Below are 26045 nucleotides of genomic sequence, written 5' to 3' on the forward strand. Positions count from 1 at the left end.
AAAACTGATATTTAAAATGTATTTTGATTTGTTGTAGAAAGATTGTTTACAAGGATGTCTAGAGCTAACTACTCTATACATTCAATTTGGTTGAAAATAAGCGGTCTACTAAGCATTATTAAAAAACTTTTTGGGGGATCCAGCCCATGAGCAGAGGCAAGGAAAAACGTTTGTGGGTAGTCCAAGAACTTCAAAATTGAGATGATCAAGTGACAATTCTGACCCTATACACTAGATGTTAGAGGTGTGCACAACAGTATAATTTACAACACATTCTATAAACTCTGTTTTGGAATTCAGAGGGATATCATTTCTGAGACGTACTCACAGAAGCATTCATTGACATCCACTCTTGTTGCTGCCTCGTGCTCCTCTGGTTGAGACATGCTGGTGAGCCTGAAGTACCAATTTTATGTCCTAAATCTACTTCAACAAGTTTGGTCAGCATACTAAACAACTACGCTGGTGGCTCTACTGTTAGAAGACAAATGTACTTTAATAGGACAAAGAGCAGGTTGAGCTTATTTCGGGAAGAAAAGGAACTTTATTGGAATCAAGATTGACAAGCAGAAGATAAGTTAAATACGTAATAAAAGAGAAGGAATAAACGGGGGAGAGAAGGCCTCAGTCTAAACTCATATCTTCCTCTTCGTCCTTCTTCTCTTTGGCGTCGCCCTCCTTTGGGTCAGATTTGGAAGTGCCCTGCATTGCTTTGGCAAATGCTTCCACGTCTAGGAAGAAAATACACCACATTACTCACAAATTTACTCATGTAATTTATTGGACATGGGCATCAAAACCTTAATTTTAAAAGTCTTTCTTGTCACATGCTCCAGCACAAACAGAAATTCTTTACTCCTCATGCTACATCAAACTAATGGACTGATCTAAGCTGGAATCAATGTTTGTTGTTAAGTTAACGACGGGGTGCAACGTATTTACAATATACTGTTATGTTACATAATCTTATCATGTTCAGTGATTACATACAGAAGCAGTAAAGGAATAATCTGGACATATTGCCTCTATATGGCATCATCCATTTAATCAGTGATGCGTAGGCCCTAGAATCCCTATGTGCCGCGAAGAAACAGCATTACAATGCTGGACATTATTCCTTATAAGCTACATGCATTGAGACGCCGTCTCCAGATGGACCCTTGTCCCCTACAGAAAGCTGCACACAAGCAGCACACCTCTGGAGTAACTATATGAAAAGTGGGCTGTATACTCTGAGGCGCTTTATCTCAGTAAAGGTGGCGTCAGTGGGTCCTGATGTCCGCATGTCCCAGTCTTCCTGCAGTAAGTTAGTGTTTGGCTGCACGTCTCAGGAGCACAATGTACCCGGACTAGAATCCACGCATGCAGATACTTTCTCACGAGTATCCTGCACGCTAGATTTGGATGTGTGCATCTGGCAGCTTTGTCAATGGACCATCATATTCACATAGTCGGCTATCTACTAAGCCAACTCAAAAGCACTCCCTCCAGTAGGGCTGGACGTGAAGCTGCTGCGACTCAAAAGCCTCCACTCCCTTACAGAAGGTGGGGTGCATGGAACAACTGTCTCTGGAGGTTCAGCATCAGGCCCCGGTATTAACACAATCACAGCCTATCTAGAAGCTTACTCCCTTAGTTAAGGAGTCATAAAGGAGCTGGAAATACAGCTGCTGAGCCTACTGTGTCTGCGTTCATAGAGCTCGATTAGTCTTTACGCAACAGTACTTCGGGAGTTGTAACACAGGTGTGAACTCTTGTTACGGGAGCACTCTCGGTCCAAAATGGAAAGGTAAAACAAAAGCAGCATTAGGTAACTGCTGCAGCACTTGTTTAACTCGTCTGTCCCACAAAGTCCCCTCTAAACACATCAAAATATGTGAATAAAAGCCATCACAACCTACGCCCTATCGTTCAAAGGTTCTGGTCGGCAGTGGTAGATGAACTGACTGGGGTGTTGGAATGGGAGGTACCCCTCTTCCCCCCACACTTTTGCTAGGAGACCTTGAGGGCTTGGATGGTACAAGGGCTGACCCAACATTTCTGGGGACGGCCCCTACAGTCGCAAAGAGGGATACTGCTGCCCGTTGGAGGTCTTCTTCACCTCCAACTCTCACACATTGGCGCTGGGGGTAGATTGGTCGGCGCTGTAGGAGTGGAAACACTATGAGGCTAGGGGTTCCCCCCATAAACACAGCCGAGTATGGGGGACATGGCTGGTTCTATAAAATCAAGGTATGGTTCTGGAACGGGGGTGTTAAGGTCGCTGTTGCACTGTAAGGATGTGTTGTACCTATTGTACGCCAATGCTCTGCACTCGCAAAATGTAACCTTATTCGATGAGCCAAATGTGTGTCACACTGGATTTTATACTCCTGATGATAAAACCAATAAAATCTGTTAAAAAAAAATAACAATAAAAAAGCCATCACAAGAAAATGGACACACTTCTCGAGCGCTGCTCACCTCCTTTGTTTGCGGCTTCGACGGCCTCTGCTGGGAGCCCGAACTGGCTCATCAAGGGACCCAGCTGTCCAGAGGCCAGAGCTGCGCTGAACATGCTCAGAGCCTGTCAACAGAACACATGGACATCAGCAGGTTACACTTGGTGGGAAGGAGGGCATGCAAAAAGACAGCTGTCTTGTTTATTTTAATGTCTTTTGTTCATTATTAAGAGAGAATACATTTGCTCCATGTATAATAAGCATCTAGTTCACATGTAGGGTGCACATGGCCCAGGCTGGTCTATTACTTCACAAACAGCATTACCAGAAAAGCGGGACAGGAATATTTCTCAGTTCATGTTTAAAAAAACTCACTTTTAATAAATACTTTTCAGTACTGTGGTATAATATATGTGCAGAGGAGTAGATCATCTAATAAGGAAAATGCTACTTACCAGTATGCATTTGTTCTTGGCATGTAGAGCTGTAGATCCGCATGGAAGAAGTTCTTTGTAGTCACGAAATAGCTGACTCCTCCTTAGGACCATAGTGTGCATGGGCATCGACTCCACCCTTAGATTGTTTTTCGCCATAGAGGGTGGAGTTTGTCAGAAACAGAAAGATGTCCATGTGTGATGTGCGTAAGTAAGATGGTACTGGAACAGATAAGATGTATCCGTGGAGGCGGGTGGGTGTATGAGGATCTACAGCTCTACATGCCAAGAACAGATGCATACTGGTAAGTAGCAGTTTACATTCGAGGCATATGAGCTGTAGGTCGCATACTTGTGCATAGACTATACAGCAGTCACCTCCTTAGCGGTGGCTACCTGTATCTGTTGCAGTGGTTTGAAAAAGTGCTCTTAATACAGCCTGACCCACACTAGCTTGTTGTTTAGCTTGCACATCTACACAATAGTGTTTTGTGAACGTGTGTGGTGCACCCGAAGTTGCTGCTTTGCAGATGTCATCCAGTGGAATGTTTCCTAGAAATGCCATAGATGCTCCTAGTTTGCGTGTAGAATGAGCTCGCGGGGGAATGGTTAATGTGCGCTTTGCTTTTTGGTAGCATATTTGAATGCATTTAACGATCCACCAGGCAATTCCAGCTTTTGATATAGGATTGCCTTTATGTGGTGGTGAGAAAGATACAAAAATTGGTTTAGTTTTTCTAAACGTTTTTGTACTTTCAATGTAGTAAAGGATAGCTCTTTTAACGTCAAGTGTATGAAGAGCCCGTTCTGCTACCGAGTCTGGTTGAGGGAAAAAGACTGGCAGCTCAACAGACTGGTGAAGGTGGAAAGAAGAAACTACTTTTTGGAATTTGGGGTTTGTCTTAAGTACCACTTTATTGTGATGTATTTGCAAAAATGGTTCTTGTATGGTTAATGCCTGAAGCTCACTAACTCTCCTGATAGGTGTGATTGCAATAAGAAAGGCTACTTTCCATGTGAAAAATTGTAATTCACATTTATGGAAAGGTTCAAAAGGGGGACCCATGAACCTGGCCTGGTAAGGACAATGTTGAGGTTCCACTGAGGAGAAGGTGGAGCTCTGGGAGGAATTATCCTTTTAAGGCCTTCCATGAATGCTTTCTTGGCAGGTACTCTAAAAAGTGACATGTGTGGTCTGTTTTGTAGGTAGGCGGCTATGGCGGCAAGATTTAATCGTATAGATGTAAATACCAGATTATATTTTTGTAGATGCAAGAGGACAAATAATGTTTTGAATAGAGGCATCTAGTGGATTGATTATGTTATTACAGTAAATAACAAACCTTTTCCATTTAGCTGCATAGCACACTCTAGTGGTAGGGTGTCTAGCTTCTTTAATGATATTCATGCAGTCTGGCGGTAGGTTGAGGTAACCGAACTCTAAGATTTCAAGAGCCAGATCGCTAGGTTCATTTGAGATGGATCTGGATGTCTTATTTCTCCATGGTTCTGTGTGAGGAGCTTTGGAGAAAGGTGTAGCTTGTGATGTGGAACTACTGAGTTCCAACAGGGTTGTGAACCATGGTTTTCGTGCTCATGTGGGAGCAACTAGGATCATTGTGAGAGACTGTTTGAGCTTGAGCACCAGTAAGGGAATGAGCAGGAGAGGCGGAAAAGCGTACGCAAATCTGCCTGACCAATTCATCCATATCGCATTGCCGTTGAACAGTGGGTGCGGATACCTGGAGACGAAGCTTGGGCATTTTGCGTTTAAATGTGTGGTGAACAAGTCTATGTCTGGTTGGCCCCACATCTGAAAAAACTTGCGGATAAAGTTCCCATTCGTGGATCTGTTGTCTCTGACTGAGCAAATCCGCAATCTGATTGTGTTCTCCTGGAAGATGTTCTGCTAAGAGGTATATGTTTTGAGGAATGGCCCATCTCCATATGCTTTGTGCTAGGCGTGAAAGCTGCAGAGAATGTGTTCACCCCTGTTTTTGTATACAATACATTGCTGTCATAGTGTTCGTCCGGACGAGGACAGCTTTGCGTACGAGGTGTACTTGGAATGCTTTTAGTGCAAGAAAAATTGCTAGTAATTCGAGGTGATTGATAAGGAGCTGTTTTTGCTGATGGGTCCACATACCCTGAATTGTGTGGTTTAGGATATGAGCTCCCCAGCCGGTGAGCGATGCGTCTGTTGTGAGCACTATCTGTGGAACCGGGTCTAGGAACGGCCGCCCTTTGGAAAGGTTTTGTGTGTTCAACCACTGCAGAGAGCGATGTGTATGGCTGTCCACCAACACCAGACCTGTAAGCTGACCTTGAGCCTGGTTCCACTGATGTGCTAGACACTCCTGTAAGGGACGCATTGGGAGTCTTGCATGAGGTACAATTAAAATGCAAGAGGACATCATTACTATTAGTTGCATAAACACCCGAGCTGGTAGTGAGTGTTGCGGTTGAAACCTTGTTATGAGAGTCTGCATGGTTGCTATCCTGACTGGATTGGGGGTATGCAAGGGCTTTGGACACATCTATTGTGGCACCCAGATACTGTTGTGTGTGGGACGTTTGAAGATTTGACTTGGTGAGATTTATTGTGAATCCTAAGTCGGCAACAGTTGGATTGTTTTGTGTGTGTGTGGTGCACAAATTGTCTGTGTGACTTGGCTTTTATAAGCCAGTCGTCGAGGTAAGGAAAGACATGAATGTGTTGTCTTCGCAAGTGAGCTGCTACTATTGCGAGACACTTTGTGAAGACCCTGGGTGCTGTAGTTACCTCGAAGGGCAGCACTTTTAATTGGTAGTGCTGACCGCTCACTACAAACCGTAGATATTTCCTGTGAGCAGGGTGAATAGGAATGTGGAAGTAGGCGTCCTTGAGATCTAAGGTGGCAAGGAAATCGCCTTGAAGTAATGAGAGGACCTGTTGGAGAGTGACCATGTGGAAGTGGTCGGATTGTATGTACAGGTTTAACAGTCTGAGGTCTAATATTGGCCTGAGAGAACCGTCCTTTTATCGAATGAGAAAGTAAAGGGAGTACACCCCTGTACCTTGATGGTATATGGGAACCGGTTCTATTGCGTGCTTTTGCAAGAGAGAGAGAACCTCCTGTTTCAGAAGCGCAAGATGTTCCATGGACATGGGACGCTGTCCGGGTGGTATGTGTGGAGAAGTAGAGGTGAGTTCCAGGCAGTAACCATACTGGATAATTTGTCTCACCCACCTGTCTGTGGTGTTGGAGTTCCAGACAGGTAGGAACTGTGATAGTCTTCCCCAGACTGGAGTGGAATGTTCGCGTTGAAGCGGTGGAAAGTTACTGTTTTGTGGTAAGGGGAGGAGCGGGTATTATTACCGCGGCCTCTTCCTTTGGTGTTATTGCCTCGGTAACCCCCTCTAAAGTATCCTTTGCTAGAGGAAGATGGAGTGGGGCTTTTGTATGACGAAGAGTTGTCTGTACCAATGGTTTTGGAGGCGCCCCTACAAAAGGAGCGACGAAAGGAGCCTCTATTTGTTGGTGACTGTAGGGCCCCCATGGATTTTGCTGTCTCGGTGTCTTTCTTCATCTTTTCCAAAGATGTGTCTACAGCAGGCCCGAATAGGTGCTCTTGATCAAAAGGCTGATTAAGAATTTGAGATTGCACTTCCTCTTTAAAACGAGATATGCGCAGCCATGCGTGCCTGTGCAGTAAAAGACTTGTGTTAACAGCACGAGATGCTGTGTCTGCTGCATCGAGAGCACATTTAATAGAGGTGTTAGTAATAAGCTTTCATTCTTGTATAAGGCAGTTAGCTTTTGCCTTATATTGCTCTGGAAGATGTTGCATTAAGGTTTCCAGTTCATCGTAATGTGCTCTATCATACCTGGCTAATAAGGCCTAGGCATTAGCAATGCGCCAATAATTTGCCTCCTGTGACGCAACTCTTATGTGTAAAGGTCTCTAACAAAGTCTTCGTCCGGGGGAGGGGGGGTGAGTGTAATTCTATCCCATGGTATTTGGGTGCTCTGTCTATGAGTTGCGCAATAACTATGTTGTCATCTGGAGGGGATGGCTTAGATGGGTATGAGTCTGGTTCGGGTATATCTGGGGCCTCATCATAATACACCCAGGGGTCAGGTGGTGGAATACTGTGGGTGTCATCATGGTCGTCATCCCCTTGTGGGTCTCCCTCCCCATCCCCATGTCATCTTCATCATCCTGTGGTGGAGGTGAAATAGGAGGTAGTGGAGAGTGTGCTGGAGAAAGTGGCACCATTGGAAGTGGTGGAGGGGGAGAGGAGGGTCTAAGAGGTGAAGTGGCCATGTCCTTTTTATTGAAGGGCAGCTCAGGTGCTTTTCTTATGTGGCAATGCTGTCACCTGACCTGTTACAGGGTCAATGTGGAGAGTCTTTTGCTTTGGACCCGGTGGATCCGGGTGAAACAGTTCTTCGGAACCCTCATCTTTCTTCGGTACCGAGTGGTGCTTTGACTTAGTCTCTGTAGCTTTAGGAGGGGTCTTGGTCTCCTATGCTTCGGTAGAGTTTGAGTCCGAAATTTTCCACGGTTCCAAAGTTTTATGGGATTTCTTCGGGTCCGATGGCTTGTTCTCGGAGTGTTTCGGTGCCGAAAGGCTCGGCGTTGAAGTGGTTTTCCGTGCCGACGTGTCGGGACTTGGCACAGTGTCTATTTTGGACCTTTGTTTCGGTGCCAAGGATTGTCGGTACCGGTACGCAGTCCTGAACCCCTGGAAGGCTTTACTTGGGGCATCGGAAGCATTATCTCGGTGTGAACCTGAACCCGAAGGTGAAGGTGTTACCGGAGCCTTATGTTGAGTTTTAGTTGGGACAGGGAAGCCGAGGTCAGTACTCACGGTACGTTGCCGTGGAGTAATGCTTTGATCCTCGGCATCTGAGTAGTCTTCTTCGGAGACGCTGATGTCCTCATGTTCCGGTTGCTTTTGTTGTAGAGCCTCGGGACCTGCATCGAAGATGTCATCCGGCGCCGAAGCTGATGGTCGAGACATTACGTGGCGTTGAGCCCGGCGATCCCGTATAGTCTTTTTCGATCGGAAAGAGGCACCGGCCTCAGTGTCTTTGTCCTCGTGCTCTGGAGAGAGGCAAAGGTTACAGACCTCGTGGAGATCAGTGTGTGGGAATTTAGCACCACACAGGGGGCATTTTTTAAATGGAGTTCTTTCCATTGACTGCAGGGCCTGGTGGCGTCGATGGGCCCAATGGCCCGCGTGAACGACCGGAATCGAAGTTGATGAATACTTTGGATGCGCGTCGAAATATAACGCGATCAAAACAATACCCAACGGTGAGGGATTGTGCGTCGAAGGGGAATCGAATACAACACCGACCCGGAGCGCAGCCGTTTACAACCGAACCCGATGGCGGAAAAAAACAATCTAAGGGTGGAGTCGATGCCCATGCGCAATATGGTCCTAAGGAGGAGTCACCTATCTCACGACTACAAAGAACTTCTTCCAAGACAAAAACAAACTGCTAACATACGAGCCCTACAACAGATGGCGATCTATGCACAAGTACGCGATCTACAGCTCATACGCCTCGAACATATATGTACACGCACACACACGCTATGCGCTCACCCATTTTTGGTGGACCCATCAGTTTTATCTGTGACCCATAGTGTGCTGCCACAAAAAACATGTTTTTCTAGAGATGCCACTGGGGAGCTGAAAACAATGCCTTAAGCAGTAGTAGCTGCCACCAAGTAGCATGGGTGAACAAGGGGAATAGAAAAATAAATTACAAAAATTACTTACCTTGCTGCCGGACCGCTACCTCTCCTCGTCCTCTTCTGTTCCTGCTTGAAACAGGAAGCACACAGGCTCCCTTAAGCCAATCACAACACTGCAATGCAGCGTTGTGATTAGTCTGAGCGCCAATATTCAGTGTTCAGACAGGCAGTGGGAGCCTGTGCATGTTCTTCACCAGGCTGTGTATTACAGCCTTGTGGGGAACATGCAAAGTCTGCATGACTGTTTGGCTGGGCCAAGACGGCCGGCCAGTAAAGCGCACATAAGTGCCCACCACTTCTCCCCTTGCTGGCTGTGACGACAGCCAAGTCCCACCCCGTAAACGTGCCTGACAACAGAAAAATAAAATGGTAATAATGTAGTGTTATTATTTTATTTTTCCACTGCTCAAAATGTAGTGGGCGGCGCTTTTCCGCCTTAGCGAAGGAGCAGCAGATGGCCTTGAGTTTGTCTCAGAATGCTCTTTCGTACAGGGAAGTGATCGTAACAAATGTGAATGCTGGTCATACTTGGATGTCACCAAATATCCTGGTTCAGCTTCTCTCCTTGAGGGAGACAGTTCACATTAGAAACCTGCTGCGTGATGAGTTTTGTCTGCACCATCACGATTTATTCTCCAGTCTCAATGCGAGCTATTTTATTTGAGACATCATTTACATGGCACCACTTTACACAGAATATGGCAGGCATAGGGTTGTGCACAAATAACTTCTGTTGTAGTTGCGTCACAATAAGCCCGTGGGTTGGCGTTAGGATAGGATGAGGCAGCCTCAACGAGGAAAGGCAGGTGTTTAAAAATAATAAGTTCTAGCCTTTCTCTCAATTGGTAGTGGGGACTAGTTGTGTCCGAGTCAGGAAAAGCTATTCCCAGATTGTTTGCTATTCTGCAGATACAATTCCGAACAATCTCGCGCATATAAACGCGCATATAAACACACACACAAACACACAGGTGCACACTCGCACAAAAACATCAAACATGCTCTCACACACACGAGGTGGAAACTAACCTGGGGTAGTCAACACGCACTTCGCTCTGCACTTCAAATGGCTACCACGATTCCCAAGCTTCGAGATCCATCAAACGTCACCAGAGCAAGAACAACAACTGTGTGCCCAACCAGAAGCTCAGCTAGGATGGGAGGATATCCGTCTTCTTATATCGAGGCCTCTGAGGGGGGGGCCATAAACGTGCATGACCGAGATTCTCCAAATCACCTTTATTGGACAAGCTGCCCTGCAGCTAGTCAGATATGTATTGTGTCTGTGGGAGTACTGTCTGGACAGCCCCACCTGACGCATGCGCAATACAGCCAGTGGTGCACTCTTCAGCTGCCAGGTGATACTACAGTTTTTACATGTAACCAAATAATCAGTGAAAATTAGATCATTTGTTTTCATTAAAATAGCTGTAATACACAATCAGATACAGAATGAGGCAGGATGGTCTGATCGGTCGCTGCACTTGTGTCTCCTATGGAGGAGTTACGTCTGTCTCCAAGGAATGCACATGCATTTGCAAGATGAAGGAATGAAGATGGTTTGCAAGCGTGACCTTGCTTGTTTGTTTGTCAAGTTTCCAGGCTTCAATCTTCATTTACATGCAGAGATCGAAATGCATTAAAAAGTGTGGGAACTGTAATCCAGAGTGAGTAAAGACCTTGCTTGATGCTAAGGTGATCATCACACTGAATGATGAAATGGATCTGTGTAGTCGCTTGTTAGTATAGCTTGCAGTCTAGTTCTCCTAGAGAAAGCCTCGACTGCTAGCTAGCTTGACAGAGTGGTGCCCACAAATACTGATGTGTTTATCCTACTGGAGTGCATTAGTAAGTGGTCTTCGAACCCCAGTGATAAAACGGCAGTACCCACTAAATGTGGGTACTGCTAAGTAACAACTTACAGCCACAGAGCCGCCAGAGAGGGTCACACAGGCACAGCATACCCTGATCTCACCCTCACTGAGTACAGGGATACACTGGAGTGTTCCCCATACATTAGAGCACAACGCTGATGACGAAAAGAGACAGCTCTCAGCAAACTAAGAAGTAAAGATCAGCTCTAGATCTTATTGCAATATTCTGAATGTAATATGAATACATTGTGATCTGTAGTTTTAATACTCTATCTGACTACAGTACGCCAGCCACCATCCAAATAGAGCACAAGGCGATCCTTGGCCCGTCACAGCTGGATAGGATTTTGCAGGCAGTGTTGTGCTTAGGCAGCATGACCCGCAAACTGGAATACACTGGGGAGGATGCATATGTTTGCAGTTCTGCCTCTACCGAGGATGAGGGGACAAAGCTTTCACTCTTCGAGCAGCGATTACTCTGCACACAAGCAACTGGTGCACTCTCTTTTAGCCTCTATGAGAAGATTTACATTCATCTGTTCATGCATATTTACATATGTAGTTCTGCGCAAAGACCAATCTAGCCCAACAGACAGTAAGAGAAGCATACACTCAAACTGCAGGCTTGAATCTTTCACGGTAGACTCAGCCCTGATGTATTCAGACTTGAAACCATAAAATTAATACCAATGACTCCACTTATGACAAAATTGAATAAACGGTGCCTAGGGACAATTCAGTGTTTGGACTGCATGTATTAAATAACTATTTTAAGCAACACAAAAGCTCAGAGGATGCACAGCCGTCTCCTACACATGCACTTTGTGTTCAAAGTCAATAGTGCAGTTTCTCTCTAGATAGCTTCATACTGCATCTGTCTGATAAACTATGATGGCTCTAAAATGGACCACAAGGAGGTTCATACCTGCTGAAACTGAGGCGAGGTCAGCGTATTCTGAATTTCTTCTGCAGTCTGTGGCAGCGATTCTCCTGATGGCAGATAGGGCATCAGCCGTTCCTGAACATCCGCACTGGCCAGAATAGGAGCCATGATCTCAGGAGTTAACACACTGGCCAAATCAACTGAGGACAAGAGAACAAACAATGATTACAACAGAGCAGAACATTGGCCAAGGTGCAGTACTAACAGAAACCCATTCCAGCCCCTAGTGCATATCTGACAGGCATAACTGTGCACCAAAGACACTACCTACTTTTTTACCGTTCTAGGAGTATCAGTGTATCTGCATTGATTCTAGTATCAGTTCTTACTGCTTAACAAGTTAACCACCTAGAAACAACATGTACTTGGCTACCAGCTTGTACAATCCTGCTTACAAATGCTGTTAGTGCAGATGAACTGTTGGTATGTTTAAAGGTTTATATCCCGCCTAACTGCAATGCGTTTGAGATTGAATTACCTATGTTGAAACATGATTGGTTATCGATTTACTGTCGTTTTGCATCTGCACAGATTATGGTAGCCAGAGACTTTAACTCAACAATCCCTCTTAGTACCTTTGATGAGCGCTTACATAATGTACTATGTTAAGGTTTCCATCTCGGGTTGGACTGTTTTCATTAGGCGCAGGGTCAAGACTGATTTGCATATGGCTGGGTCCAAACTGGAATGGCATGGTGAGAAAAAAACCGATGGATTTAGGCCCAGATCTCTGTACTGAAGTGAATGTATGACATTGTTCTGTATTCTGTTCATCAATTGTTCTTTTTGCAAGGTTTCCATCTGTCTCAGGCCTTGTAAAGGAGCCTTCTTCTAAAGCAACACTACTTGTGTTAGCCGTTGCTCAACATGATCTAGTTAATTTTAATGGGCACTATCCAAATGATTGTCCTGCAGGACCAACCTTTAGTTAGAGTAGGTACAGTGGTCCCATTGACTATACGCTTTCATCTGTAGAGCACTTTGGAGATATGCGCACTTTTAAGGTTAGGGATCTGGGAATGAGGGGCCCTTTTGCAAAGGAACTGAGTCTCAAGCAGGACCCCTTTCCTAGTGGAGAGCAGGCGGAGGATTTTCTCCTTGTTTATAACAAGAGAATAAGGGTATCTATCGCTGAACACAAATTAAGTGAATTAGCAAAAATTCAAATAGAGGCCCATCCGGCAGCGATAGAGGGAAAAGGAATCGAATGGTAGGAGCATATGATAAAAGAAAGCCTGACTCTACTTGAAGATCACTCACTGAAAAGTGCTATAGTGAAAGTGCACACAGAGTGGTTCGATGAAGAATGGCGCTTTTAAGAGCAGGCAAAACAAAAGATGGCAAGTTCCAGCAGGATTTGAGGACCCTAAAAAGGACCTACAGTGTAGTTTGTTTCTAAGAAAGGTGGGCATTTAATGAGAAAAATTGGAAATGCAGGATGCGATTGCAAAGGGCAATGCTCGTTCATTTTGGTGCTTGGTAAATGGTGTCCATAAAATTCCCAGTGGAAATTGGAAGCTCAGGTTTGTGAATCACAGTGGACAACGATTATTATGTAGTTGTATAAGAACCCGATAATAACGTGAGAAGTGACCATGTTGTTGATCAGTTGGAGTGTTCAAACCCTCTCCAGATTGAGATGGTCATCGAAGCAGAAATAATTGAAAATATGAAGTCATCACGGGCAGATGTTACCAGCAATTCTCTATGATTGAAACTCATGGTGGGCCAATGTCCTAAGCCTCTTTTGAAATAAGTGACAAGAAATGGTGTAATACCAGATTCCTGGCGAGGAACTATTATTAAACCTATCTATAAGAAAGGAGCCTATGATGAACTTGAAAATTATCCGCTGATTTCCCTGCTTGATGTGGCGTCTTAAGATTTATCCCCAAACACTACCCATTGCTATTAAGTCCTGGGCCTTTGGCAGTGGGTGCATTCCAAAACAGCAAGGGTGATTCCGGCCAGGTTATTCTACAGTCGGTCACTATTTTGCTCTCTGTGGTGAAGCGTGGAGGACAGTTGGCTCAAGAGGGAAATTTTCGTTTTGTGGATTTCAGGACAGCTTTCGATAGTTAATTGAGGGCTCTTGTGGGAAAAGTTGGTAGCACGGGGCACTGCCAGAGATCTCTTGACAATGATACAGAGACTGCTTGAGAATAACTGGGTACAGGTTGACTTGAATGGCCTAGGCTCTCCAGCAGACAAAATCCCAGTGAGCAACAGGGCTAAGCAAGGTTGCCTGTTGGCCCCCTTGCTCTTTAGTCTTTTCATCATGGATCTTCCTGAAATGCTAGATGTAGGAAGCCGGCTCTTTATTAGTATACCAAATAGAGGTATACAGTGCAAAGAGTTCCGGTATCCCTTATAAGTAGACAGGGGCTTCCTCTAGCAATCTGAAGGTGTTCTCTTAGGGCATAGTGTGGTCGAGCAGCCTTAGGCTTATCAGAGAGGAGTGTTAGACATTTGATGCATACATACTAAGTCAATAAATGATACACACGACTAAATAAGGAGATCCGCACCAAGCTTCAGTACCAGCAGATAGACACTACTTAGCCTCGAAAAGCTCAGTGGCCCATTCCTTGGAGTTCTTGTTAAACAGATGCCTTGTTTATCATTTGAACAAGGTTCTGGAAAGGCAGCTGTGGTGTACAATCCTTCAGCTGCGAGTAGGTAATGATGTGAAGAAACGTTCCTGTGGTAGTTGAGTATAAAGTATGATAAGTAGGGGTTTTCTCCTTTCTTGTTGAAGAATTATTAGTATGTTGAAACCTGCGTTTATCCCCCTATTTTAAAATAATGAAAGTGTAAAGGGGGCTTTTATTTTGCTGGGATGTTTCAACTTCTATATATTTATCTTTTTAAATAAATCATTTTTTATGTTTCTTTTTTATCTATTGGAGCGGTTGCTGTTATGTGTACATCTCTATAAGATGAATTAATTTATTATCTGTATTATTTATTACCTTTTGAAGTTATTGTAATGTTTATAGTTCTATATGATATAGGACTTGGAAATAAATGTTGTTATTTACTACTACGTTTAAACCATAACCTTCCCAAAAACATTGAGGTAACTTTCTCTACTATTCATGCTAAGGCCAACTGATGATCCAGTGGGTACTTCATAATGACTCAGTAGCTGATTTTCATACGGTTGCCACTCACTGCTGCTCATTGCAGTTCTCTCTACCCCACACAACCGTTCGATGCGTTCCTACACCTCATGGGTGCTTTGGATAAATCCACAGGACCAAACTTTAGATGATTCACTTTCTGCTGTAACAACCAGGAAGCCTTTAATGCTTTTCAAAAAGAGACATCATTGCTGCTGCTTCTCAGTGAAGACTCTTGGTGAACCCTATATGTATCCATTAAGTTGAGCAATCCTTTTAGTACTTTCCTGTAGCAATGTGTACAGCACTAATTTAGAACTACTGCAGAATGGTGTACATAGTATACCAGTGTACTACACACAACTACTTCCAAACCACTTTCCCAGCATCCTTTCTCTGTACCTCCTGCCACCACTAATGCATCATCATCCAGCATGCTTGTATTCCCTTCCAGCAATTGCCCGAACACCTCATAGAAGCACCGTCCTGTGCGCCTCCTTCCGAAGCTGCAAAGTCATTCACACACAAATGGACTAGAAAGGATGGGAACAGCTGTGGCGTTTTTAAAAGTAAAAGATCAGGCCCCAAAAAAAAATTCAGACACTGAGAAACCCGACAGCACCTTTGCCATACGCCAAATCACTCACCTTGCTGTCCACCTTCTCCTGTTGCTGGAACATTCATAGTGGCCAAAATATTCTGCAGGTCGCTTAACTGGATCGGCTGGGTAGGGCTCAACTGGACTGGCCCAGTAGGACTTGTTACTGTGCTTGCTCCATTCCCAGAACTACTCACAGCTGGACTTGGGGTGGTGACTGCTGTCACAGCTGCTGGAACAGGAGTAGGAGCCGATGGGGTAGAGGTCACACGTGTGGAAGACGTAGTGGATGACGGTGTGACTGCAGCTGACTGGCTTCGAGAGCTGCAAGAATGGCACATGAAATTCAAGATAATACTCCTACATATGTAACACTTTTTTTCTCACATTTAATTTAATTTAATTGTGGGTTTATATAGCGCTAGAATCGACTCCCGGAGGAGTATCTCCGCGCTTCGACCGCTGGGGAACCCGTCCTGGCTCACCCTGAGAGATGGTCCCTAATGGGTATCTCTAAGGTGCGACCAAGCATCCCCGGCGGTCTGGGGGGGCCGTTGTGAAGATGAGGCAAGCTAATGCCCAGAGTTGCCGAGTGTGGTCCCTGACTGGAGTAGGCACCAAGGTGAGAATTATCAAGCCCGCTGACCCTGGTCCACAACCCTGCCGCGTCGGGAATCGAACCCTGGTCCCGGGCCGTCCTCTGCTTACGGGTCTGCCGCCTCTAACCAGTGAGCCACACCTCTCCAATCCAATCAATCACTAAATCTAGTCTGCCTTTTCATTTTATGTTTACAAGTTGCATTTCTTTTTTAAAATATAGCATCACTAAGTTACCTCTGATAGATACATAAAGAACCCAATCCCACATGTATCCATGTACCAACTAAAAGTTTGAAAGTCGTACAAATATAGCTTAAAATTCTGAGAGGTTGTTTTATTTTCCTTCACTTCTTCAGAGTTATCAAAATATGTGAAGTAACAGCATTAATTCAATTAGTCAAACAATTCATGGAAATATAATTCAAATCTACGACATGGGATTTCTAAAAATATGTACAAAGAGTGCGACTTGAAATTCCAAAAGGGAATGTAATCCTGGAAGGCACAAAATAAGTGATACTATGTATATGTGAAATTCAAATGTACTCTAACCATCTCATGGTTAAAAGTCATGAATAAACAAAGTTCATTATAAAAACCAAACTGGTTCCATCAAATAAAAAGATTTCTGAGCAGGGCTTGCCAAGCAAAGACACTTGTAAGCAAGTGGAACAGTTTGGTGCATGAGTGGGTGGGGAGCATCATGACGCAAGTAGGGAAGGAGACCACCATGAGGTCCTGCCGGGGTCTAGTTGAACCAACACAAATGCATTACTCTCCGAGAAGGAATGGAATGGGTTTGCAGCTTCTGTTTGCTTGAAGCCAATCTGTGTGTTTAGCCAACACAGTTGGCACTGCAATATAATACAACAACCTGAAATACTGATATTTGGACTCGTGAGATAAACTAATGTATCTTGAGAATTTAAATTATTTCGAAATTTTAAAAGCTATTTCACCTGACCCAGGAACATAAGATATAGTTTTGTGCTGCTTCCAATACCATGTGAGGAATACATTCACGAGAAACACAGGATAGCAAAAACATTGCATTTTATTAAGAGAATTAAATACTAATCCAGTTCATGAAGATAATTCACTCAAACTGATATTTATTGCTTCTATAGGTTTTCAAAACATTTTCGTTGCATTTATACAGTGTACGGACATCACCCCAAAGTACATTTGGATTTTCGAAATGTTTTAACATTTTAAATTAATATATACATAGAGAATGGTAACTAGATTACTCTGGAAAATTAAACGAAGAAACGAATTGTTAACTATTAAAGACAATGATGTATTTGCACATCCCATGACGAGATACATCAATGGTTAATCAGGGAGGCAAGGAATAATAAAATAAACTCTTTATCCCTATAGCAATTTGATTAAATATGAGTATTTAAAGAGGCCGGGTTACATATAGCAACAACAGGCCCCAATACAGGAAATGTGTGAGCCACTTCAAAAGTGTCTCGACCAAGCAAATGGATGATCCAAATGTACCAGTAAAAGAATGCAATGCACCACAGCGAGAACAGTTGTTTGGTACATCGAGAAAAATGCATCCTGTACAAACAGCTAAAAGATTATATAAAATTCAAAGAGGAAGGATGTGCAAAGCCTGTATCTGAATCCTTCACATTAAACCAATTCTCAGACATCCCGTAGTTTGGTTTAACAGAAGAGTGAAGAAGGAACGAAGCATCCTGTGCAACAAAATCTACTCTTTCCAAATAAGGGCAAATAGAGTTGCTTCAATCAGTTAGTTACAGGTGAGATTTGCAGAGTGGTCTTATCTGACACTGGGGCAAACTGAGATTATGGCTCACCTACTAAGTTCTTAGGGCACAAGCACAGATGTCTTCAATGGACATTCCGGCATGTGGCACGCATTCAGATTACTTTCTACACGAATGAGGCTTTGAGTAACTCAGGTTCTTACCTTGATGAAGAACTGCTTGCAGGTGGACCCCCGCTTCCAAGTAAGCTAGCCAGGCCAGGGCCTGTCAGAGCACCAAGACCACCTTTAAAAAAAAAAACACCAAACAGTCAATCTAGTGAATGGGTCTGCACCGCCACTTTAACTCAATAGCAAATTCTTCTCAGAGAAGTGAAGGATAATTTGTAAAGACTTTTTTTAACACATCATATTGCTGTAGTCCTTCCTTTTTCCCCCCAAATTCACACATACTGGTCTTTACTGATCAGGAAGCAATTGCATATTCGTATCATTCATACTTTCATTGCCTTCCCACGTGATATTTATATTCCTTCACAAATGTTTTAGAGATATTGACAGCCTCAGATTTTGATTGTATTCTATAGTCACAGACAGTTTAGAAATCAGGACTACAAAGGCACTTGTTTCTAGACATTCAAACAAGAAGTTGGATCACAAATGATTTAAATTGTGATCATTTAACTTCAAGTCTCCATGACGAATTTCGTGGTACCTCTCATTCACTGGATATGCTAGCCTAGTATGTTCAACCAACTACAATGTCACTAAACTCGGACATTCAACCTATCTGTAGCAATTCCAACTCCTCCTGAAACCAAACCATGCTAAAAGAGAAGCTGTAGGTATATGGTCTGCTTTTATTTAACCACATTTTCAGGATAAAATATTCTCACTACTTGTTTTCTTTTGTGCTGCACTTGAGACATACAGAATTGTCCTATATGAAGGCGTGCATATAAAATAGAAAAGGGAAACAGAAACCAACGCTCGGTACCCACAAACATCAGCTCACAAAGCCCTTGAATCTTATCCAACAGCTGTTATGACAGAGATATTTAAGACCATGTGATGATGGATGCTGGCGGAAGAAGTGATACTCCATAAATGGAATTAGAAAGGGATAGCACCAACTAGTCAAACACCTTCATGAAAACTGCATGAAGATCAATTACCTGAATTGATTGCATATTTATAGCTGTGATGAATGGCCTGTAATCACTTTCTTATACTACTTTTGCAGCATAACTAGAATGTTCAGCTTTCAAAGATGTCAACTAGTTTACAAGTCCTAAAAGGAAACAATTCTGATTGTCAAATTAAAAAAGCACAATTACCCAATCCTCCCAGGCCTGTTGGTCCAATGAGCTGCATCAGCTGGTTATGACTCATATTTCCTAGGAGGCTTTGTAAACCACCTTCACCTGGAAGGATAAAAAAGACAATGTGCATCGTAAACCAGAAAAATCACAAAATGCACAACACAGCATGGAATCTGTGATAACTATATACACAGCAGACAGATTCATCACAAAATCGGACTCAAGTACAGTAACAACTCACCTACCAGATGTGCATGACTTTAAAATAATAGACGTATGCAGATATGTAGCATAGCTGATCTTGCTTTACACACCATACAGAGCCTTGGGAATCAAAGGATATCACGCCTTCAAGCAATCCAAGCATGCCGACTTAAGAGGGATGAAGGAATAAATTGGCAGGTGAACTGGCTCAGAATGCTTGGTGGAACAGTGCAATTGCAAGGTGCAACAGAGATGGCTGATTGATTAGGAGGATATCTCCTACATTCTACAAAAGTTTTGTGGCCAGAAAGATCAAACAGTATACCCCTTCACGTACTTTTAGATTATTATATTACAATTTTTGTACCATTCTGAGATACAGCTAAAAGAGACTGGGTGGGTAAAATGTTTCTGTACAGGAACCATTCTTCTCCTAGATCACCGTCATCATGAAACAGACTTTAAACCGTTTCAGAAAAATCTGAAAACATTGCTGTTTACACAGGCTTCCTTACCTCTGCTGGCTAAATTCACTCTTCTAATCTCCAGCAGTGCCTTTCGGATATCTAATAAATCGCCAAGAGAAAACTCTAACGAACAAGCTCTCTACAAAGTTGTATTATTACAACATAACATGAACCCTTCATAATGGGAGGAAGAACTGCAAGGGCAGATTTTTCAGTTCCTTTCTGGAGTTATCATAGGAAAAGGATGTCATGATGTGTGGTGGGACGGTCATTTACACCCATAGTATACTCCCTGAGGAAAATGGTTTTAGTTACATTATCTTCTTTAAAGATGGGATTTTGAGATACAGGTTATCTGTGCTCCAAAGGCGATGCTTGCACCCAGAGATGACCAGTTATTGGGTCAGATATTTTGAGGTACTCGAGTAGAGTGCCTTAGAAAAACGAGTTTGGAGACAATTAGGTCTCAAGGGGAAGCCATTTCAAAGCGAATAGGAGTGGAGGGATAGGATTACACTTTCTGGAGTCCCTGGTCAGTATAGTCATTACAAGTAGGGTCACCATAGAGGGGTGAAGTGTAGTTTGGGACGAGTAGTCCTGCTTCCTGAACAATCACTTGTTTCACCAATGGTCCAGGATATTTACACCCATCCATTCTCTTAGCAGGACATTAGTTTGTTCGAGAAAAACTTGGGAGAACTAGAAACACAGGAAACACCAAAAACTGCCAAATTTATGACGACCAAAAGAACCTAGCTTAAGTGACCTTCCTTTGTTTTAAGTTGACTGAGTGGATTTAGAGATTCAAGTCCTGTTCTCTACACAGATATTGGGTATACTGCCCCTCCTAGAGACCCTGACATCAACAGGGATGGACAAACTAAATTACTTTGCTGAGATATAAAACACTCGAGCTGCTGCAAAAGTACTGGAATGATTACCTCCCAGTGCAGAGAGCTCATGGCCCCCACTTCCGCTGCTGCCCAAAGCCCCAGGCATAGGTGGATTATTCAGAAACTCATTCACTTTACGACAATTCTCTTCATCCTTATCGGACTTGGGCTCCTGTAAAAGAAAGGCCTTCAGAGAGTAGCAACAAGACATTCAAACCAACAGTTGAAAATATCCTAAGAACAATATTTCTCCGGTACCCACTTGTAAATTCAACAAACAAAATAAAGTGCCAGTCTTTCACTAAGTGAGTTCTGGAGGTAAATATTTGAAAGTTCAGAATTTAATTTAGGGACTATGAAGGGTGGGTTTACTTTATGTCTATAGAAGTTCAGTTTGCTTATAACTTGTATAATCTTGCACGTGATAAAATACTTAATCTATTGTGTTCTATTTTTTGATTTGGAAGAAGATCCAGATGCCGTTTCAGTGCTGGTTTTTGGGAAATATTAAAAAATAAACTACAAGCAAATTGCCAATCTTGTGCTTAGTGAAATAAGTACTTAAAACACACATCTGTACCAAGTGCACCAGTGAGTGCTTCCTCCATGTGTGCAGGGAATCTGTAATTCTGCCACTGGTGATGCTTCCTTGGGTGGAAGGTAATGGGGAGGGCAAAGTTGGGAGATGCCCTCTAATGCAAAATACTGCATGAACTCATGTTCAGTATAACAGCATGTATAGCTACTCTTCCCCAATGTACAGGATGAACCATCACGAACAATGTGAAAAATACAATGGGGTTTACAAATGGGTTACACTTCCTCCACAGCCCAATTGCAGACTTAACATACACTCTGGTCTTTCCTCCTTCTGCCTCATCCCTCAACACGTTTCCTACTACCATCTCTATTTTCTCTTTGTTTCCATCAGTCTGTGCCAAGATTGAAAACACTTAATTCTAGTTTTAAGATTTTGTATTTATTTAGTCCCTCCCCCCCAGCCCCCCCAAACACTCTTAACAGGTCTTTCTCCTCCATCCTCGGTCTGCTACTACTATACCTTGTTTGCTATGCTCTTGCCTGCCCTGCAGCCACTCAGTAAAGGCATATAATTCGACAACATCTTCTCAGCCTCCGTTTCTACTCCTTGTCTACCTTTTACAATTCTTTCATCCTTTGACTCTGCATTTAGGTATCACAGAAGTGTATGACACTGGTGGAGGGTCCTATTTATTAAAGAACAACTGATTTGATGCTTTGACTTTAGAGAACTATACTTAGTGGAAAGTTCAGGAATCATAAGTGATGGATGAAGTTGTATGTAAAACATATATATAGTGTAGTTGGAAGAAAGCAATAAAAATCAAGCACCCACCTGCATCCAAAAGAAAAGACGCTTGGATCCAGCTTTAAACTTCAAGACGAACACACGTCCCGATGTGCACTGAGGTACCTTCTTAAACTCACAGTCATCTGGAAAAATAATAAGGTCCTGGAAAAATCCATATGAACGTCAGTTCCATGAAGAATGTCAAACAGCTTCAAAATACAGAATGAGCTGGCAACCATCACAAGCTCTTAGTCTGCTATGCGTTGCTGGGAATATCCACTGCAAGGTGACTCCCAGCTGTGTGCCAGACCCCACTATGGCCTTCCCATCTAACATTAGTTACTATAAGCCTTTTCTCTTAATGAGCTGTTCTGGATGTAATGTGTAGGTTACTGATATGCAATGTCCAGCAATACAGTTCTTAAACTATTATCAGCATACACAATGCTTTCCACCTCTATAAACCCTGTCCTCACCCTCTCCAGCATGGGCTGATGCCCTACAGATAATAGAGGGTTGCACTGTTCAAGTGGGAGCAGGGGAAGGCGTAGGTTGGAAAGGGTTGGAGAAGTGAGAAGGACAAGCTGCATTAAACATATCAGCCAACACCTGGCCTATGAAACTGCACTGGCCAAAGTTTGCTAAACTAGGCATGCATGACCACATTGGGCTACACCTGGGAACATTCAGCTGTATTGTACATAGAAAGCTTCATTTGAACATGTAAGGTTGTGCCCATCATACAGGCTATGCACAGGACTGCTGGTACTGTGAAGTAACCAGTTGGAATGGAGAAAGGTCCCTCACGTGGTCTGTTTAACATGCCGCCCTGCATCAAGTTCGTCATAGCAAGCTCTGTAGATTTCCGACCCAACCTCAACACAAATGACAGTCCTGTATGTGTGCTGAAGTCTTTAATAGGACATTGACTGCGACAGAGAGAAGGGCCTGTGTGGTCAAGCGGAGCACATCATGTACGCACTGTCTACCCAGGGTGACTACTGTTCGCTTGCCAAGTTGTAGAGGACTGACCGTAACTATAGCAATATGAATGAAGTGCCAAGAGAGACGTTTTATCAGGCCCTTACTAGCTACTTCACACTTTTAAACTGGTCTACAACTCCCCTGCAACAAGGTCCTGCGTCCACGTGGAACACATACTGCTAGTGAATTAATTAATTTTCTGCATCGAGGATGTGTATGGAGCAAATGTCAGACATAGCTATAGTCACAGTGGAATCCATTTTATTTATCTATATTCCAGTGGTACCGAAGATGGAGGGTGGAGACAGTCCCAGGAAGCAATGGAAATGGCAGGGCTCCTTTGGGGTAAATCCAGGGAACTTTCGAAGTGGGTTAGACTTTGAGTTTGGAGTAGAAAGCGGGCCCATCTGAAGCTTAAGGAGTTTTCCCTGTCCTTTCCCACCCAATTGTTCACTGGAAGGGATGCACTACTCCCAAGCCCCGCCCCCCACATATTGTTCCAGATTCAGAGTGCATAGATAAAGGTCTGTTAGCTTTTTTTTTTTTTACTTTCAGTCTGTAGTGTTATGGTGTCCAGGCTGTTGTGGTGCCAAGAACTGCCAGAGACTGGCAGTGCTACATCTGACTTACAGAGCTCAAACTCTTGTTGGCCCTGTACCCAATGCAAAGAAAGTATTTCAGCAGCAAGAAGCACAGTTTCTTTTCGGTCTGGTCAGGAGGCCATCTACCACAGTTAAAAAACAAATCAAACACCCAACATTTTTCCAATGCGTGTGCATATTACAATTAGTGAGTACTAACTATGAAGGCACCTGGTGGATCCTCACTTTAGAGGCGCCCATTGCAAAAACAATTCTCACTGCTGGGGACACCCACAGAACTCAAAATACTTTAGAAGGTCCCACTGAGAACTGGCCTTTAGGATTAGGGCTCAGTCAATACCATAAACAATGATATTTCTGGAACCTTATGGGCTAGAGAGATGGTTTAAATGGTTCTTGAAACTGGGCCACCCACAGAGCCAACAGATTCAAATCCCATGCTGCAAGTGTGTATGCAGATGGCCTCCAGGTCCTCCCTGAAAGCCAGGGAGGGGCACGTTCGTACCACCTGAATAGTACTGTGATAATTGGGGAGGTACAGGCTCACCAACTTGGCGATACACAACTTGTAGCTCCAAGAACCAGATGATATTGGTCTTTGTTTCATGTCCTTGGTTTTGTCAAGGAAGTTGATCAGTAGGGATCTCTTGGTTCTTGTGCGATCTCTGTGACAACCCCCACACAGGTTTGGGCAGATCTCCCTAGGATCATAGTAGTTCTTGCGGCAGACACAGTACACTTCCACCTACAGGCAGGTAAGTTCTTTGTTTCTCATGGGTACATAGCTGCACATTTAGCAGGATACCAGGCGTGTTTCAAGTATGGAGGGAGAGCTATAAACTAGTAGATTTTGACATGGTCAAGAATTTGCACAGAGTGCATTGGCAGACTAAAGAAGTACATATTGCTGGCGTCAAAATGGCTAGTATTATCCAACTTTGGGTGTTTTTGCCTTCCCACCTTGGCCACCAGTGCCCTGTCTTTTCAAAAAGTTCAACGGCGCCTCCAATTAACAAGTGCTCATTCCCTTTAAATCCAGTTTTCACAGACTTCAGTCACAGATATCATATAGGCCAAAATGTAGGATTGACACCTATAGTAAAATTGCCAACGGCAAAATCATCAAGAATGAATTCAAACTGATGATATCTTAAATTCTTTTAAGCGGCGCTTCATTATGACATTCGTAAATTCTGAACATTGAAAACACCAGTTTCTGTTGCTTTCCTTGGTTTTGCGTCTGACTTAGTCGACTATGAAGTGATTGACTGGGGACTATACTGCAGCTATACATAAAAAAATTCTACAAGTACCACTGTCTAAAACGAAGAATTATAGTAACTGTAAACACAGAACGTGTCTTTTGCATCTATCCTTAAATGGAAATTATCTAAATGTTATCCTGCTCATGTGCGTTCAATCCAGCGTGTGCTGTACTTGCACCCCGATAACTCAACCAGATACACCCCAGTACTGCCTCTCAACACTATAGGCACATGCCAAACCCAAAAACATTGAAGCAACATTTTAGCGGGCAACTATTTGATCAAGCTCCATCTGGGTTTTTCTTGACGGCAAAGCTGTCTGCCAAATTATCTTATTCAAAAATAATTATGAAAATAATAATCATATTTGTGTATAAACGCACACATCGGGCTTCTAAACAAATGGGAGAGGAAAGCGGGCTAAGAATGTAGTGACAAAGACTAGATTAGGACTTCAATTTACTCACACAATGTCCTTCAAAGTGAAGTTTAAGTATATACAACTGAACATCTTTCATAGAGCCTACCCTACACCAAGCAGACACAGAACATTCCCTGGCACTAGCCCTGAATGTCCCAGATGCCACAGTGTACCTGTGGGGAGAAACACATACTATGGAATTTCCCTAGGTTGGGCAATTACTAGAACGGAGTGGCAAATATTCTGGCTCAATAGAAGGAGCTGCATACTAAGACTTTTCAGCTGATCAAAGACTCCTATGGCAGAAAACTTTCTAGACTTGGCCTTGATATTTGCGAAAACAGCAATCTACCATGAAGTGGAAGGCTGCCATTCTCTTTTCCCATTATCCTGCCCCTGCTTACTCCACTGGCCGGGTCTGCCTGGATGGGGTCAATTCTTTGCTGGTCAGAGGCAGAGAGCACAGTTCTACACAATGAGTCGAGGAGCCTTAGAAAGTTCCCCTGACAGTGTCAATGGGACGTGCTAATATAGTCCTTGAAAGAATAGAGCACTGATGATACCAGGGCAAACCTGAACTGCTGCAGACAACCACAACTGGCATTGGTAATCAACCGACTCACATTTACCTCATACTGCATCCATTACAAAACTAGCACTCTGCCTTGTTGTCTTATTAGGAAAGGTCACACCATGAAAATTCAAAAACTTTACTTAATTCAGCTTCACAAGAATAGAGTAGAAGAGCTCTCTCCGCACTACCCCGAGGACTTGACACTGGAGTCCACACAATCCACTCCAGCTGCAACATATTAAGACCAGTTGTATAAGCATATCTGTACCACACTGCCTTATAATTATAGCATGCCCATTATAGTTCTGTATACATTTTCCTACATTTCTGAGCCAGTCACATATACCAATCAGGCCATAATCCAAGCATAGGATATTTTTACACTAATATCTAACCATGAACTCTGGAGTTGCAATGCGATTTAGAAGTTTGAAAATTGCTATTAAAGATGATTTAAATATATAAAATCTGTGTTG

At 43.3% G+C, this 26045-nt stretch overlaps 1 protein-coding gene across 3 annotated transcripts in view; it reads right to left on the reverse strand.

Annotated features, from left to right (window-relative positions):
• Positions 1 to 524: 524 nt before the first annotated feature.
• Positions 525 to 26045, reverse strand: part of ADRM1 (ADRM1 26S proteasome ubiquitin receptor) — a 54165-nt gene continuing 28644 nt past the window's right edge. For all 3 annotated transcript variants that reach the window (XM_085619761.1, XM_085619762.1, XM_085619760.1), the window contains 8 exons: positions 21769 to 21885; positions 20442 to 20565; positions 18845 to 18931; positions 17712 to 17793; positions 15213 to 15487; positions 11426 to 11583; positions 2464 to 2566; positions 525 to 731 (listed from right to left, as the gene is read on the reverse strand). In XM_085619761.1, the coding sequence (XP_085475887.1) occupies positions 625 to 731; positions 2464 to 2566; positions 11426 to 11583; positions 15213 to 15487; positions 17712 to 17793; positions 18845 to 18931; positions 20442 to 20565; positions 21769 to 21885 (1053 nt within the window). In that variant the 3' untranslated portion in view covers positions 525 to 624. The remainder of the gene's footprint in view (positions 732 to 2463; positions 2567 to 11425; positions 11584 to 15212; positions 15488 to 17711; positions 17794 to 18844; positions 18932 to 20441; positions 20566 to 21768; positions 21886 to 26045) is intronic.

The sequence above is a fragment of the Triturus cristatus genome, chromosome 7, assembly GCF_964204655.1.
Source record: "Triturus cristatus chromosome 7, aTriCri1.1, whole genome shotgun sequence".
NCBI lineage: Eukaryota > Metazoa > Chordata > Amphibia > Caudata > Salamandridae > Triturus > Triturus cristatus.